This window comes from Chiloscyllium punctatum, chromosome 6 (assembly GCF_047496795.1).
Source record: "Chiloscyllium punctatum isolate Juve2018m chromosome 6, sChiPun1.3, whole genome shotgun sequence".
Taxonomy (NCBI): Eukaryota; Metazoa; Chordata; class Chondrichthyes; order Orectolobiformes; family Hemiscylliidae; genus Chiloscyllium; species Chiloscyllium punctatum.
The window spans coordinates 33,981,346-34,000,298 of record NC_092744.1 but is presented as its reverse complement, the minus strand read 5'-3'; the positions used below and the strand labels follow the sequence as shown (position 1 = coordinate 34,000,298).

The window sequence follows — 18,953 nt, the reverse complement described above, 5'->3', positions numbered from 1 at the left end:
ATCCTTTATCCAAAATCCTTGGGGCCAGTCGTTTTTCGGAATTCGGAATTTTTTGGATTTTGGAATAAATGACATTTTCACAGTGAAGTTTTAACAAGTTACCTAACAGCAGACACACATGTGAATGGTATGAGCGTGGAGACATAATTGACACCTGCCAGTGCTGGGCCACACTGCCACATCACATCTGAGTGATGTGGTTCGAGTGGGTGTGGAGTGGGTCACCTGTTCGCACTCCAAAATGATGCTCCACACTCCTTGAAAAACATTTTGGATTTGGGAGCATTTTGGACTTCGGAATTTCAGATGAAGGATTGTGTACCTGTACTGACTTTATGAATAAATTTGTCGCTGAATTATAAGACAATGCTATGACAACATTGAAATCATAAGATGTTAAAAACTGGAAAAGACATATAAACTAGAAGAAGTCACAGACGAGTTGACTTATTATTGCATTGAGAAGGTAAAACTGTTTCAAAAAATAAAATTATTCAGGGAGAATTTCTACTTGAAATAATTGATGAAGCTTTGTTATTGAAAAGGAAATGTAATTTGCTTATGACACAAATACACTGAGCCCACGCATATAATTTGGCAGTTAATATATAATCTTTACAGCATGAACAATTATAAAGAGTCAACACCACAGATCAAATCAAAGTCAAGCCTTGCATATTTCAAAAGTATCAAAAGCTTAAGGAAATACTTTAGAATTCGACGGGCTTTGCTTCTTTGAAGACATTTTATTTCAAATTATTTCCCGAGCTACTTAGGATAAGGTAATTTTCTTTTTGTTTTCTTATGGTGTATGTCAAACTTGCTTTAATTTAAAACGAACAAATTCACAGATTAAGGCAGTGAATGAGCCATGCTTTTTAATGTGTGCAAATATAATCAGTCGAAATGTATGAGTTAAAGATTAGAGATTCCAAACAGACCTTTTTCTTTACATGTGAGAATCATAGCTACACCAGCACTTATTGCACCTCCCTAATTGACCTTGAGACAGTGACCTTGGTTTGTTCACTAGTTAGAAATCAACAACAGCGTTTAACCTGAGCAACCCACATCTCAACCAACGTTGAGAAGTGGGGCCTTAATAGTGACTTTAGCCAGTTCAGAAATTGAGCTTTTGCTGTTGGGCGTCATTGTTTATTACAAACCAGCTGTCTTGCCAGCTGAGCTAACTGACCTCTGGTGATGGTTCTAGTCTTCTGGAACTATGCAGTCCATAAAGTGTAGGTATCCTCTGTTATGAGGGTGGAAATTCCAGGATGTTTGATCTAGAAACAGTGAAAAAGTTGGAAAATGTGTAGGATGATGTGCAACTTGGAAGGTGGTGCTCCAATGTATCTGCTGCCTTTATCCTTCTCAATGGTAGAGATCAAAATTTTGGGAGATCTCTTGAAGGAAGCTTAGCAAGTTACTGCAGGTTGTGCATACTTCTACCATTGTTCATTGGTTTGATGGAGGAATTGAAATGGAAAGTGGTGATTGGATTGCTAATCAAGATTGCTGCTTCTTTTGGATTGTGTCAAGTTTCATGAGCTTGCAGCAGCACTTATTTGCACAAATGGAGAGTATTCCATCTTCTCGATGATTGACAGGCTTAGGAGAATTAGGAGATGAACTACTCATTGTGGCAGTCCCAGTCTCTGACCTGCTCTTAAAGTCATTACTTCGGTTTGAAATGAAACTGTGTGAAGTTACGTAGGTAAATAGTTAATGGGTTGGGCTTTGTGTGTTTCTGCTGATTTACTTTTAGTGGGTGAAAAGGTAAAATATGTCAGATGACCAGCTTACCATACTCACATCCATTCGTGAATTCATCCTATTAACAGAGGGTTGGGTGGCACCAAAATTGACTGCTCTCTCACCATATGCTAGTGAATAACTTAATAATAATAAGTAATATTACCTTCACATGGATGGTAGAAATAGGTAATCCATTTTTGAAAAAAGGTTTTTCGAAAATGGCTTGAAGGAGGGAGTTGGTATCTTTTGGGGTGCACTTAACACATCGGGCATCCTCCCAGAAGCTAGCATTCTGCTTCCTTCTTCTCTGCCTGAACTGCAAAATCCATCCTGATTTCACTTACCGCCTCTATGAACTGCCCCTCCCTCACTACTACCTACTATCTCTGACTCACCTCACTCTCGAAATGCATTGGAACCTTCATCCTGGGCCTGCTTGCAATGTAAGTAGTGCCCACCGCCGATCTCCAGCAGCCCTGAAGGGTGGGACTTTCTCTCACTTTGCCCTTATTAACTCTAGCCACAGCATTTTATCACTGCAGGTATTTTTCCCTTTAGTTAGAAATTGACATTTTAGTGTAAAGAGCTGATTAGTCTACTCCCCTACAAAATGCTGCCCAATGCTCCTAAAATTGCACAGGGCTTCTACTGTTTTCATGTCTGACAAGCATTTGACAGAATTTCCAGGGAAATGCCACAGAACAACATTACTTCAGTCTTCTGCTGTAGTTATGCTGAGAGATCAGTGGAACTCCATTAAGAATTTGAGGTGAAAGTGTTCAAACAATTTCTAAAACTTTAGAAAACTAGCAAAAACTTGGATAGAATTTTACAAAAACTGATATGGCTCCTCAATGCTGTCCCCTCAATATAGTTCATACCTGCCTCTGGCATCATCCCATGTTTCCAGAAGAGCTGATAGTTCAAAACGTTCCATGGTTTTTAAGAAGAAACTACTCTGTTTCCCGAAATGCTTAGAATCTTGACTTATTCAAATTGCGTCAAGGGAGTATTGTGGATTTGATCTTGTGGACTGAAGATCTTCTCTTTCTTTAAAATGAGATATGTGAAATTCATCTGTGACAAATGGCTTTTGGAGTTTTCCATTGTGCCAGATTGGGCTAAGGACTGATAGGCCTTGACTGTGGGGATAGAAGGCTCAGAACCCTGTCTCCAATACTCTCAAATCTTTACCTAGGGCTGTGAATAATAGAGGCTGTAATTTGGTGGGTGCACCCTTTCTTCATAATTAGCCATGGATTATGGGAGGTAATGTTGTACTGGTCAGACCAACGTTGTCTGGACTTCACTGCCCACTAATGGAGCCTGAGATTGGGAAAGTGTCTCAATGATGTTGTTTGGTGAACCACAGAATACTAAAATGCATAAAGGATTTCTGCCTGGATCTTTGCCTGCACAAAATTATTGTCTACTTTTTCTTAGAAGTTACAATTGCCTCCTCTTGAACCCTGTGCATAGCCCTGCTTGCTCTAACAACTTTCACAGTAAAACAATTCTTCCAGATCACTCTCCTCACATTTCATGATAACTTTCAATTAATGGGTACTTATTACTGACTCTAACCAGAGAAAATAATCTTTCCTTTTTATGAATATAGTGACAGACAAGTAAGGAACAGAAGTCAACCTTTAAACCTATTTACCATTTGATAAGGTAATGGTATGATGTAGGATCAGACTATATAAATATTAATATTTGAAAATTTAGGTTTTAAAATGGAGGAAAAATAGGTTGCACACTTAGGTATTGCTGAAAAGCAACTAGGAATTCAAGCTTTCATCTTATAGTCTGTGTTGCAAGAAACAGAGTTGAGAAAAGGGACAGCATTTTACACAGAATAAGAAGAGGATGCTGAATAGTTGGGCATTCATTGGCCTGGAGCTGCAACAATTTAAACTCTCAGACCAGACTGGTAGGCTCTGATTGGTTAAGGCATTGCCATAGGGAGACAGGAGAGTTTGGCTGTCTCCATGATCCCTTCGTTTGAAATAGATGCAATATATGTGGAAATTCTTTTTGCCAACACATCATCATGATTTGGAATATTGGCATTCCTTCAGAGCTGCTGTGTCAAAATCCTAAAATTTCCTCCCTAGCAATATAGTGGATATTTCAATATCTCAAGGACTGCAGTTGTTCAGGAAAACAAATTTTACAGCTTTCTGGATTGCATTTAGGGATCCGTAATAAATGCTAGCATAGGTACCACACCCACATTCCTGTTAATGAATAAAAACAAAATAATTTCTCTTTGGGATCTGCTGGTGTCTTAACAGAAGCTGATTTGATCGTGGCTTCAGTTCCCTGCTTGCACCTGCACTTGTTCATTAAGAATCGATGTAACTCAGCCTTAAAAGATTCTGTGACCCTGCATTTCCCTCTTTCAAAGGAAGAGGATTATAGAGACTCCTAACTTTCTGAGTGAAAGATCTCCCTATCTCTGTCTTAAATGGAAACTCCTTCATTTTTAAATGGCGTCTCCTGTGGTCTTTTCCATAAGATTAAACAAGCTTCTAGCATTCACCCTGTCAAGTCTTCCCATTGTTTATAAGTTTCAATGAGATTACCCTCATTCTTTGAAACTTCAACTGACACAGACCAACTTATCCAAACGTTCCTCATAAAATATAGTACTCATCTTGGAATTAATTGTCACAAAATATCTCAACTTTTATACTCCATGCCCTTTGTAATAGATGAAGCATGTTAATTGATTTGGATGTGAACATAAGAGATATAAATCTATCACCTGATGAAAGAGCATTGCTCTGAAAGCTAGTGTGCTTCCAATTAAACCTGTTGGACTATAACCTGGTTTTGTGCGATTTTGGCTTATGCCCGAAACGTCGATTCTCCTGCTCCTTTGATGCTGTCTGACCTGCTGCGCTTTTCCAGCAACACATTTTTCAGCTTGTGTGATTTTTAACTTTGTACACCCCAGTCCAACACCGGCAACTCTAAATCATAAGAGATTTATTAGTAAGTTTGCAGATGACACCAAAATTGAAGGTGTAGTGGACAGCGAAGAAGGTTACCTCAGAGTACAACGGGATCTTGATCCCATTGACGAATGGGCTGAGAACTGGCAGATGGAGCTTAATTTACATAAATGTGAGGTGCTACGTTGTGGAAAAGCAAATCAAACAGGACTTATACACTGAATGGTAAGGCCCTGGGAAGCATTGCTGAACTAAGGGACCTTGGAGTGCAGGTTCATAGTTCCTTGAAAGTGGAGTCAGAGGTGGACATGATAGTGAAGAAAGCATTTGGTATCCTTTCCTTTATTCATCAGTGGATTGAGTATAAGAATGGGGAGGTTATGTGCCGGCTGTACAGGACATTGGTGAGGCCACTATTGAAATACTGTGTGCCATTCTGGCCTCCCTGCTATAGGGAGGATGTTGTGAAACTTGAAAGATTTACAAGAATGTTGCCAGTCTTGGAGGATTTGAGCTACAGGGAGAGGCTGAATAGAATAAGGCTGTTTTCCCTGGAGCGTCGGAGGCTGAGGGTTGATCTTATAGAGGTTTACAAAATCATGAGGGGCATGGATAGGGTAAATAGACACGATATTTTCCCTAGGGTGAGGGAATCCTGAACTAGACGGCATATGTTTAGGTTAAGAGGAGAAAAATTTAAAAGGGATCTTAGGGGCAACCTTTTCACGTAGAGGATGGTATGTATATGGAATGAGGCTGCCAGAAGAAACGATGGAAGCCAGTATAATTACAACATTTAAAAGGCATCTGGATGGGTATATGAATAGGAGGGGTTTAGAGGGATATGGGCCAAGTGCTGGCAAATGGGGCTAGATTAATTTAGGATATCTGGTCAGCATGGGCGAGTTGGATAGAAGGATCTGTTTCGGTGCAGTACATCTCTATGACTCTATGACTCTAGTTACCCACCTGCTGCAACTGGATACAAATCTGGCCTCCCTTTCTCCCTATTGGTTCTGCCATCTCTTTCCACTTAAATCATTCCTACTTATGATTTACATGTTATCTAAAATATTAACTTATAATATCGATGGATGGACAAGTACATGTACATGTATCTTGAACTTTTTGAGAGGTGGCGGGATTGTCATTGAACTAATAATCCAGAGAACCAGCAAATGATCTTGAGTCAAGGTTCAAATTTCCCTGTGACAGATGATGGAAACTGAATTCAATTAATAAATCTGGATTTTTTTTTAAAAAAGTGTCTTGTTGGTAACTTTAGGGTCTTTTGGTTTTGATTTATTAAGATGGATGGAAAAGCCTTTCCAATCTACAAGAATAATCCTGGTTGAATTTGATGGGAAGTAAGGTTAGGAAAGGTATAGATTGGGCAACCAGTTCAATCCTTCTATTTTTATGTAATTAAAAACTATTTCCAATATCTTTGAAATTTATTTATTCACTTGTGGGACGTGGGTGTCTCTGGATGGCAGGTGTTTACTGCCCATCCCTAGTTGCCCTTGAGGAGGTGATGATGAGCTGCCTTCTTGAACTGCTGCAGGCTTTGTGCTCTCAAAGTTTGGGAGAAGATTTGTAGCTCGGGTGCTCGTTGTTGTGGTTCTGTTCGCCGAGCTGGGAATTTGTCTTGCAAACGTTTCGTCCCCCGTCTAGGTGACATCCTCAGAAGCGCTTCACAGGAGGCTCCCAAGCACTTTATGCTCTCAGTTCAACTGCAATGCCCTTAGAGAGGGAGTTCCAGAATTTGACATGGCACCTGTACAACAACAGTGATATAAGTCTAAGTCAGGATGGTGAGTGACTTGGAGGGGAACTTGCCGATATTAGTTGCACTTGTCTTTCTAAATGGTGCAGTGGTGGAACATGGTAACTCAATGGTTAGCACTGCTGACTCACAGCACCAGGGACCCAGGTTGGATTCCAGCGTTGAGCGATTGCATGGAATTTGCATGTTTTCTTTGTGCCTGCATGGGTTTCTGCTGGATGCTCCAGTTTCCTCCCACAGATTAAAGATGTGCAGATTAGGTGGTTTAGTCATTGCTATGAGGATGTGGGTGAACGATACCTTTTAAGAGAGTTAAAAGCTAGCAGTGACAGCACCAAGTGCTCTCAATAGACACAATGTAACATGTGCTCTAGCGACTGGAGTAGCTGGTTGTCTGGAAATGACAAATAAAAATTCAAATCAAGCCAACCAGTTTAAATTATACCCTGAAATATACTAAATTCCAATCAAGTTTGAAATGGGTATATTGACAATCTTAAAGACCAATGATACAATCCAGTGGTCTAGGCTATAAGACTGGAGAATGTTGAACAGTTAAGAGGAGAACTGCTAAGTCCCAGCATGTAACAGCCTGCTTGAAAAATAGCTCTCTTAAAAGGTACCTTTTCGATCAGTAATTTGTGTCACAGAAATTTGTAAGAAGAAGAAAAGACGACATAGGAAGATCCAAATATAAGAATCTGGTTTTGAGATAAGAAGTGTTGTTTTATAAATCTTAATTGGGAGTTTTATCAGACTAGTATTATAGAAGGGAAGGTAAAAGATAGGTTAGAGTAAGGACTTATACATAGTTGTTAGTTAATTATTCTCTGTTATACTTTAAGAAATAAAGTTGTTAATTTTTTCTTTAGTTCTTGGCCACTCACATCTTTATAGAGTACTGCATGATATAAATCTTTTCTGTGTTGCTGATTTTAAATTAAGCAGGAGGGTTTACCCTGTGTCTTAACACCATGCTATAGTATCCAGGGATGTGTAAGCTAGATGGGTTAGCCATGGTAAAATGTGGAGTTACGGTGATAGGGTGGAATATTCTTTGGAGGATCGGTATGAACTTGATGGACTGAATGGCCTCTTTCCGCAATCTACGGATTCAATTCTATGAAAGTTCTAGATGGAAGTCGTCCTAAGTTTGGAAGGTGTTGTCTAAGGATCTTTAGTGAATTTCTGCAGTGCATCTTGTAGACAGTACTCACCAGTGCTACTGAGCATTGGTGGTGGAGGGAGTGGATGGTTGTGGATATGTTGTCAATCAAGCCAGCTGCTTTGTTGTGGATGATGTTAAGCTTCTTGAGTCTTGATGGAGCTGCACCCATCCAGGTACATTGGAAGTATTCCATCACACTTCTGACTTGTGTCTTGTAAATAGTAGACATGCTTAGGGAGTCAGGGGATGAGTAATCCTATCCTCTGATCTATTCTTGTAGCCAATGAATTTATATCAACTGAGTTTCTAGTCATGGATGTGTGATAATGGGGGATTCAGTGATAGTAATTACAGTGAATATCAAGGGGCAATGGTTAGGTTGTCTCTTATTGGTGATGGTCATTTCCTGGCACATATGTGGCATGAATATTACGTGAATGTTTAGTATGATCTGTGAAGAGAACCTTGCTGTAGGTGCTGTGAGTGAGAACTTCAACAGTGGACATTGCAGTTTTGATATTACCTCTCTCGTAAAATGCTGACTGCGGTCATAGAGTCATAGAAAAGTTCAGCATGGAAACAGACCCTTCGGTCCAACTCGTCCATGCCAGCCAGATATCCCAATCTAATCTAATCCCATTTGCCAGCACTTGGCCCATATCCCTCTAAAGCAACTCTATGAATATTTTGAAAATACATCTAGGTGTTGTAAAGACTCTATGTTTTTATTTTTGCGTATTTTTGATTGCTGACTGAAATGAAAACAGGACTGTTTTAAAACAAAGATTGTAGAATGGGATCACTGTACTTTTAGAAATCAGGTGACCTGACAGTGCTGTTTAGACTTTTTTTTTGTTTAAGTAGCAGGGAAAGACTAATTGGAGATGGAGTGGAACCAACAGTGTGTACAAATGGAGATTCAGCTGGCAATATGGAGCTGATTAGTCTGGGGAATGCTCACCATTTGTTAATACAATGGTATTCTGTCTGTCAACAACTCTCTAGGTGAATAGCTTATGGGCATGATGTCTGGGGGTGAGTTATTCGTTTTGCTGGAAAGAAAGGAACTGACTTTCTGCAGCAACAAAAAAATTTCAGACTTGAAGAAAGTCAGTTTATTTCTCCAATCAGTTGCTATAAGCGGTGGCTGTGCACAAATAAATTAGAGACTTTATAAGCATGAACCAGCCACCCTCTTTCTTCTGCAGGCAAGTGAGAGTACCTGGAAAGGAGGAGTGATTAATAACAGGTTGTAACAAGCTGAAAGGATCATCTAAGCGAATCCACTGGACAAGGGCCATTGATATACCTTCGTCTTTTCCTTTGCCCATGGCGCTGATGTTGTTTTGTGCCAATTGATCTATATTTGTGTAGGATGGTTTTATAAAGAGATTGGTGCTTTGACTAACAAAGTTATATGTCAATGCTTCATAATTGCTTCCCTGTAGTAGAATCTACTTACTTGGAATAAATAATATTTATTATTAAGTACAGAAACCTGGTTTGTGCTTTCTATCAACCTGGATATAAATGACAGGTAAAAGATAAGAGCATTTTGCTTACTTTTATAAAATCTTTAACTTTCATGATGACTCCAGGAACATCAGTGCTTGATTTCCAACATACTACCCCAATGAGATTTAACAGTATTTCTTATGTTCCAGACAACAAGGATTACACCAGTGAACAAGACTTTTGCAGTAAATTACTGTCTTTGGCCTGGAGATCTAGTTTTGCAACATTATGGAGAAAGGTAGGTGTAAAAGCTTCGTCATGTTAAGGGCGACTGAACTATAAGTAGAACTGTGATGCAATACAGTGAATTAATTTTTACAATAGCTTCTGTATTTAATATCTGCAAATGTTTCTGATGAAGTTTCAAGAAGACCCTCGGTTCAAATCTTCTTCTGAAGGTTTTGTGTGGGATAGACCTGTGTAGCTCTGGAAACCGACACAATATCATTGTTGGGTCCAGAGCATCTTCCACATGCAACAGCTTAAGGCTTACTGGAAGGTAGGCTTTGGAAGTCAACTCCATAAAATCAGTGAGCTGTGGAGCTTAATCACTCATCTCAATGTGAGCAGTTGTCTACAACTTTGAGAAATTGCTAACTTCAGCACTGAGTTGAAATTTGTGTAAGTTGTGGGGGGACAGCCATTGTATGGTGAGTGACCGATTGGCATGGGGAGAATGTGATGTCCTGATCAGACAGAGGGACAGGACAGGGGAGACGAACACAGAGTGGGGTGGCTAACAGCATCCTTTAGCTCTAATATGAAGGTTCCATTTTCAGGTAATTATTTGACTCATGAAATATGAATTGCTCACTGCAGACATATTTGTATATAGGAGAATATGATTCAAGATTCAGGATGAGGCGAGTTTAAAATGCCCTTTCACCATCATGAAGGTGTTCAAGGAACTTGGAGAAGGTGACAATATTTAGCTTGATTGTACAGAAGATGAAGTCTGGAAGGTATCACCAACATGGTCAATGTTGAATTAATTGCCTATAAAAATGTAGCAAAGAGGGGCACAGGAACATGCAAAATCTTTCCTTTAAACTGCAGGAATTCAAATCAGACCCACAGATGCTCATAAAAAAGATTATGGAAGTGAGTTTGGTAACATAGTGCAGAGAAAATTGGCAGCTTTATGATGGTAGGATAAGTTATTTTTTAATGTGATCTTTTTTCTCAATGGCTCAATGAAAGAAGTGTCAAATGTGTACATCACCTCTTGTTGATATTTTAAATGTCTTACTAATCAAAATTTTTATTGGGTTATAGCAACAGCAACTCTTGTTAAAGGAATATTATGAATGGATACTTTTTATAAGCAGTCCCACAGAAGCCATTATTACGATAGGATTCATTGGTCTTAAGAATTGCACACCAAGCAAATAGTTTTATCAATATGCATATTTAACATGAAGGTCTGGTGGAGTGGGGTGGCAACATGCCAAAATGGAAGAAGTCATTGTGGGTGAGCGAAGGTATGTGTGAATATGGAGTTGGCATTGGGAGTGGGTAAGGTATTAATAGATATGATGAGTAAGGGCTAGAGGGCCTAACAGTTAAACAAAGAACTGAGATGGAGTCCTATAGTATAGAGGGGTGTTTTTAATTTGCCCAAAATAGCACCAAGCCACTCAGTGGCCACCTCTAAGATGCTTCTGGTGTAAGCAGGGCTGACTGTATCCCACCTGTGCCCCTCCTCTCAACCCCCATCACTAAAGAGACGGTTGAGTCTTACATGCTATTTTCTACTGAAACAGGTTTGCTAAGTTGGGAATTTCTGACTTGAGCTATCTGTCTTCGTAGTGTAAATCCAGCCCATTAACAATGTCATGGAACCATAGAGACATAAAGTTTCTTCTTCCCATCATGCCCAGTTACCAGCAGCTATCTACTCTAATGCCATTTCCCAGCACTTAGCCCTGAGCTTGGTTTGCTGAGGCATTTGTTCATTCAAATAGTTCTTAAATGTTTTGAGGGTTCCAGCCTTTACCACTCTTTCAGTGGGGTCCAAATACCTTCATCCTCAGAATGAAAAGCATTTTCTTCAAATTTCTTCTGTTGTGCAAGGAGCATCCTGGTGAATCTCCTTTGTGCCTTTCCGAGGGGAATTGAATACTTCCTATAGTGTGGCTACCAAAACTGCACAGAGTACTGCAGCTGTGGCTTAGCTAACATTTTATACAGTCCCATCATAACCTCCCTGGTATTGTATTCAATGCCTTAACTAATAAAGGCAAATATCTCATTTTCCTTCTTAACCATTTTAATATCTGTCCTGGTATCTTTAAGGGTCTGTGGACATACATACCATGGTCCCTCTGATCCTGTGTACTTTCTAGGGTTCTACCATTCAATATGTACTCCATTGCCTTGTTAATCCACAATGCATGATCTCACACTTTTTTAGGATTAAATTCCATTGTCCAGCCTGTCTGAGTCCTCCACCTCTTTCTTTTTATCTTTATGCAGGTATGGTCAGATTTGCTGATATTTGCAGCATTTTGGTGTTTTTATTTCAGAACTTCAGCACCTGCAATGATTTTATTTCTGTATTCATCAATTGAAATGTTTTATTTTGTCTTCACTGACAAGGTACAATTGTTGGATTATTTGCCCTTATTTAAATGAAGAAGGTTTTGAGGTTATCCAGCACACTGTGGAACCTATTAAAGATGATGGAGAGTCTGTAAACAATCTCCTGAATGAAAACCAAGGTTTGAACAGGAAGGGTCTGAAGAAGGTTCATTCGATCCGAAACATTAACTCTGACTTCTCTCCACAGATGCTGCCAGACCTGCTGAGCTTTTCCAGAAATATCTGTTTTTGTTTTTGAACAGCAATATGGCCAATGCAATAAATCAAACAAAGAATATTTTGCAAAATTGTATATTGTGCTATAAGTATCATCTAGAAAATAAGTATTAATATGACATTTCAGAACATATTTGGAAACGTATAACACCATTTGAAATAGGAAACATTGATGATAATATCTACATACATTCTCTTCTCTGTCACCCCATAAAAGTCCTCATCGGAGTTCTCTGCATCAGTACTTGTCTATGACCTTGCCTTCCTATGAACAGATCAATCCTGTCACTGGGTCTGGTTCCAAGCCATTGTGCCTAAATGGATCACCATGTGCCTACCCTATATAAGCTTCCAAGGTAAATGTCATGCCAGTATCTGAGCTAGTGGTCCTGAGTCTCAGGTGAAATAAAGGGGCCTCTCATAGAATCATAGTGTTATACTGTACAGAAGAGGTCCTTCAGCTATTGAGTCTGTACTACCAAAAAGGATTGTGCTGTTATTTACTCCTCTCTCCCTGGGGCACCTGTGTGCTGGAAGTTACATGAACGGTTACGTGAGGGCGTTCACTTGACATAGTTTCTGTTTTACATTTATGTACCAGAACATTTATGAAACTGCAACATTTACTTTTTTACTCTTTAACCTTACCTTTTTTAATGTCAAATGATGAAGAATAGCATGATAAGAGTTAATGACAGGTAATGGATGTCTTTGTAAAGAATGGATTGTTGAAAGTAGAGCTTGAGTCAGTCTGTCCTCAGCACCCTTGGCTATATGTGCATTTATTGGTACCCTCATCATATGATCTTTATCCTCCTTTCTCTCCTCTTCCTCCACAAGAAGGAAGAGTGATCATCACCATCCTCCTCTTGCATTTCCAGTCCTTATTGCTGCTGAATGCTGTTCAAGTTACAGCAATAGACAATTACAGACAATTCTGGATACTCTGACTAGTGCAGAGTGAAGGGTGGATGCTGTTCTGTCCAGACACCTTAATCACAAAGGGAGGCAATAGCCTAGTGGTAATATCAATAAGCTATTAATCTAGAAACTCAGGGTTATGGAGATAAGGCTGGAACAGGATACTGATTGGGAATGATCAGCCATGATCATATTGAATGGCGGTGCAGGCTCGAAGGGCTGAATGGCCTACTCCTGCATCTATTGTCTATTGTCTATTGTCTATTGTCTAATGTTCTGGGGACCCAGCTTCGAATCCTGCCACAGCAATAACCTGCTCAGAGATGCCCAGTTTGGGTTCTTCCAGAGCCACTCAGCTCCTGACCTCATTACAGCCTTGGTTCAAACATGGATAAACTGAATTCCAGAGGTGAGGTGAGAGTGACAGGCCTTGACATTGAGGCTGCATTTGACTGAGTGTGGCATCAAAGAGACCAAGCAAAGGAGACTCAGTTAAAGGATACCTCTGCAGGAGTTCCTCAGGTAGTGTCCTTGGCCCAAGCATTTTGAGCTGCTACATCAATGATCTTCCCTCCATCATAAGGTCAGAAGTAGGGATGTCTGCTGATGATTGCATAGTGTTATGCACTATTCATGACTTCTCAGATACAGTAGCAGCTCATGTTCATATGCAGCAAGGTCTGGACAATATCCAGGCTTGGATGAACAAGTGCCAAGTAATATCACACAATACAAATGCCAGACTATAACCATCATAATCTAACTCACCATCCTTGACATTCAGTGGTGTTACCATCACCAAATTCCTCACTATCAACATCCTTGAGGGGTTACCATTGACCAGAAACTCAACTGGACTCCACATCATGAACCCAGAGGTTCATGAGCAGATCAGAGAATAGGAAGATTGTGGTGAGTAACACACCTCATGACTCCCCACCATCTACAAGGCACAAGTCAGAAGTGTGATGAAGCCCACCCAACTTGTCTGTTGGGTGCAGCTCCAACAGCACTCAAGAAGCTTGACACCATCCAGGACAAAGCAAGCCACTTGATTGGCACTGCATCCATTCCCTTCACCATCGATGTTCAGTAGCAGCAGTGTGTGCTATCTACAAGATGTACTGCAGAAGTTCACTAAAGATCCCATGACCACTTCTATCTAGAAGGACAAGGACAGCAGATATATGGGAACACCCACCATCTTCAAGTTCCCTTGCAGGTCACACATCATCCTGAATTGAAAATATGTTGCCATTTCTTCATTGTCGTTGGGTCAAAATCCTGGAATTCCCTCCTTAAGGTCAACCCACTGCAGGTGAACTGTAGCGGTTCAAGAAGGCAGCTCACCACCACCTTCTCGAAGGCAACCAGGAATGGTCAATAAATGCTTGCCAGCCAGCGACACCCACATCCCACAAAAAAAATCACACTTTCAATGTTACAACTGCTTTCCTAATTATAGCTCTATGCTCAGGCAGCTTTTGTTTCCTAGACAGCCAGGCTGGTTCAGCACACTGGGTCATTTTACCAAAAGAGAAACCAGATGCAGAGAGAATTGGAGGCAGAGATTATTAAAAGCACAAATAAGACCCTGTTATGGTGTTGATGGAATTTTGCTGAAGGTGAGGCAAGCCCTCCCTCTGTTTGTGTGGTGCTATCAGCCTCCTTGCCCAAGTTAGGGGTAAGGCCACATGAGCCAAAGTATGGGCAACAGACAGTGGCCCAATACCCCAATCAGAGGAGTTTTCACTCCACCCTTGAGTTAGCTAGGGCTTGGGATTTATTTTTCTCACTTACCTGCTTGAGGTCCATGTTGTCATGTAGACCTCAACAGTGACTACCTCTTCTAGTAGTGCTGCTGATGTGCTGGAATTGATGGCCTGGCACCATCAGCAACTACCCTGCCATCCTTTGTTGTGAGCTATAACATGCGGGAAACCTCCATGAAAGGTAGTTCCATGAATTAAAGATTCACACTCAAAACAGAGAAGGAAGCTGGCTCCTTGAAGACAAAGTGTATCCTGAAACCTAATGCCCAGGAAAGATACAAGCAGAGCCCTTTAAGCACTAGAGTTGTATTTTATAAATAATTTGGATGCAGAAGATGCAGAAGAAATCATCCCAGTGCCTAGACAGAATGGGCTCAACTTTCATTATCTATCATCTAGGATGTTCAGAAGGGTAGCCATCTGCAGTACCTTGCAATTGTAGTTCGTGGACAGACTGCAATAAAGTTTTAGATTAGATTAGATTACTTTTTAGATTAGATTACTTACAGTGTGGAAACAGGCCCTTCGGCCCAACAAGTCCACACTGACCCGCCGAAGCGCAACCCACCCATACCCCTACATCTACCCCTTACCTAACACTACGGGCAATTTAGCATGGCCAATTCACCTGACCTGCACATTTTTGGACTGTGGGAGGAAACCGGAGCACCCGGAGGAAACCCACGCAGACACGGGGAGAATGTGCAAACTCCACACAGTCAGTCGCCTGAGGCGGGAATTGAACCCGGGTCTCTGGCGCTGTGAGGCAGCAGTGCTGCTTACTGCTGGCAAGTGTGGGCTCAGGACTTGCTTTTTAACCAAATGTCACCCTCCTGTTAAAATTCAGCCTGTTAACTATCTCTTGCTTCATAGATGCTGTCCAATCTGCTGACAATTTTCCAGCATTTTCTGTTCTTATTTTAAATTTGCAGCATCCTGGGAATTGTTCTTTTTGCATTAATCCATGGAAATGTTTTGATTTTGTCTTCATAATAAATTGTATGTTTTACATATTGCACCTTTGTTCTTATTATTAAGGTAATGTTCAGCAGTGTTTGGCACCTTTTGAAGAGGTTGAAAGTGGTTTAGTAACTTTAAATGAAGAGCTTAAAAGCAGTCTTCCACATGACAACCAGGATTTGAATATTATTGCAGCCAATGTAATGAATGGAGGTAAGAATACTATACCACAACGGTGTGTTAGGCTGTAACTATGTCTCAAAAATATTTGCAATAATGAGAGATCAGAATATAGTTGGAAATATGTGAGTTCTTTACAATATAATACTATAAATAGTTGTTTGGTCACACCAAGTATTGCTGAAAATTTTGTCAAAGGTTTTAATCTTGCAATCACCAGAATTTCCTTTTATGAATAAAGTATATTTTTACAATTTAAAAAAAACAATTCATGGAGAACTGCATGAGAAGAGGGAGCCAATTGGTTGGTATGAGCATTGTGATTGATAGGGACATTGCTGTGGAGGATGCACACATTAACGCTGATTGACAGATAACTGCTAGACTTTGTTTCAATTTTATTGATTCAAATTGGGTAGGGTAAGGCCATGAGGAATGGACCAGCAAATGGCTGTAACCTATTTTATTAAATTGAAACAGGTGCAATATATGCATATGTTCTTTCTGTCTGCAATTAACAGGGTCCTATGTATTAATATATACAATTTGTAATACACATTCATTTACCATGTTGCAATTCATACAGTACATTGTTCATTTGTGTGATTGGTAGAACGTCTTTTTTTCTTGCTGGCAGCATCCTGTCAGTGGTGAGCACCACTCATATTGCTACTACCCAATAACAGTGTGAAACAGCTAGCTTCACCTGTTGTTCAAACTTTTGAGATACATTACCAGGGAATTATGAGACAGACGGGACACTTTTCAGGGCCAAGAATGTTTACTTCCATGAATTTGCATGATATACAGTGAGAAATAATCTGATCAGAGTAGCCATTATCCTGCAGGATAGTTTTGATGCACCCAATTTTAACATCTAGTGTGCACAGTGAATAAATGACTAAGGCCTCATTTGCAAGTTTGCTGAGAAAGGCATCTTATAGCTCGTGGAACTATATGAATCCCAAGGTTTATACTTCCCATTGAATGCAGGTTTGCAGTAGAAAGTAGTAGAGAATCCCTTGGCCAATTTCTCAATGAGGATATCAAGGAAAGCGAGCATATTTGACTATCCCATTTCAAATATGGATTTAAGTGCAGGATGGAATCCAATAAGTCATGAGGAAATTCTTCCATGCATCTTAGGTTTGAAATATAGCAAACGTACCACCCTGTTATTGAAGTATGCAAGAAGTGTCATTCGATTGGAGGTCCGTTTATAATATTCACAGGACCTGGGCCTAGCAGGGATCCCACAGCAACATCTATTTGGGCATAGAAAGTTACCTTAACTGCATGAGTTGCTAAGTTGATAAGGTCAATAAGTTCAGAGTCAATCCATGTCTGTCACGTGGGAATCTTTTAAAGGCCTGTTGATTAGAGATCAGAACCATCATGTTTCTGTGAAAATGAAGGATAAAGATGGAAAAACTTTGAAACCTTGCATGTCAAAAGAAATTGTGAGTATATTTGAAAAGGAAAAAGAGGCATAGAATGAAGGCAGGACCCTCAAAGAACATAAGGAAAGTAGGAAAGAACTTAAAACAAGGATTTAGAATGACTAAAAAGGTTCATGAAATGTCCTTGGCAAACAGGATTAAGGAAAATCCCAAAGCATTTTATACCTATATAAGAGCAAAAGGATGGATAGCAAAAGTGTAGATCCCCTCAATGACAAAGGAGGGAATTTATGTGTGGTGCCAAAGAAAGTGGGTGAGATCCTTAAATAATAGTTTGCATTGGTATTCAGAAAGGAGAACAACATGGTGGATGGTGAGTCAAGTGTGGAGTATGTTGATATTCTAAGGTATATCGATAAAAAGAAGTTGTGTGCTTTGAAAGCATTAAGATAGACAAATCCTGATGGGACCTATCCCAGAATACTGAGCGTGGTAATGGCGGAACTTGCTGGAGCCTTGTACAAAATATTTGTATCCTCTTTGTACAACTTTATGACTCTTCAGTCGCTGGAGAGATCCCGGAGACCTGGAGAATGGCAAATGTTGTTCCTTTGTTTAAGAAGGGCAATAGGTCTAGTCCAGGAAGTTATAGACTGGTAAGCCTTACATCAGTGGTAAGGAAATTATTGGAGAAGAATCTTAGAGACAGGATTTACTCACATTTGGAAAAATATGGACTTATTAGTGATAGGCAGCATGGCTTTGTTCAGGGAAGGTCATGTCTCACAAATTTGATTGAGTTTTTTGAGGAAGTGACAATCATGATTGATGATGGTAAGGTGGTAGATGTTATCGAAATGGACTTTAGCAAGGCCTTTGACAAGGTCCCTTATTGAGGACTGGTACAGAAGGTGAAGTCACCTGGGCTCTGTGGCGAGCTGCGAAGATGTTACAAGACTGGCTTATTCATAGAAGTTAAAAATCCCACAACACCAAGCTCGAGCCCAACAGGTTTATTTGGAAGCACTAGCTTTTGAGGTGCTAACTCTTCATCAGGTGGTTGTGGAACAGGACCAGAAGACACAGAATTTATAGCAAAAGGGTTACAGTGTCACGGTGTTATAATGCCATATTAAACAAACTTAGATGAAGTCTTGCATCTTTTAGGATGGGATATGCTGGTTTAGGTGCTTTAATATATAAATTCAAAAATTGCTTTTAAGTTACATTCTCAAGGTGGCTTCAGTGTATTTATCAGTAGGTGTTATCTTATCTCAGACAATGTATTAAAGGCGTGAACTTAAAGCCTATCCCAATACTGAGTCAGTTTTAATTCTAAAGTGGGACTTTCGGAATCCTACATGAATTTATGCAGGTTTTGAGCAAAATAAAATGCAATTCTGCAACTACAGATCCATCCTGTAAATTTATATGTGTGTGCATGCAGGAGAGATAGAGTGAGTGTGTTTATGTGAGTGTGTGCAATGTGGGTGTGAGTGCATGTGAAAGACTGTGTATGTGTGTGTGTAAGCTTAGTCAAATATGTCTGGGGTATAAGCCTGTGAGAGGGAGCGTGCGTGGGTGTCAGTGCGGGGGGTAGGGGGCTGGGGGGAGGGTGCATGTGCTTGTGTATGAGAGGGCTTGTGAATGAGAGACGGTGTGTGTGAGTCTGTAAGAGTGTCTGCGTGTGTGTGTGGGTGTATGTGTGTGCCCACA

At 40.2% G+C, this 18,953-nt stretch overlaps 1 protein-coding gene across 1 annotated transcript in view; it reads left to right on the top strand.

The window, feature by feature from the left end:
* Positions 1-710: 710 nt before the first annotated feature.
* LOC140478852 (NACHT, LRR and PYD domains-containing protein 14-like) overlaps positions 711-18,953 on the top strand; it is a 58,300-nt gene continuing 40,057 nt past the window's right edge. Inside the window, exons 1-3 of the mRNA XM_072572370.1 lie at positions 711-782; positions 9,337-9,425; positions 15,736-15,870. Of these exons, the coding sequence (XP_072428471.1) occupies positions 9,416-9,425; positions 15,736-15,870 (145 nt within the window). The 5' untranslated portion in view covers positions 711-782; positions 9,337-9,415. The remainder of the gene's footprint in view (positions 783-9,336; positions 9,426-15,735; positions 15,871-18,953) is intronic.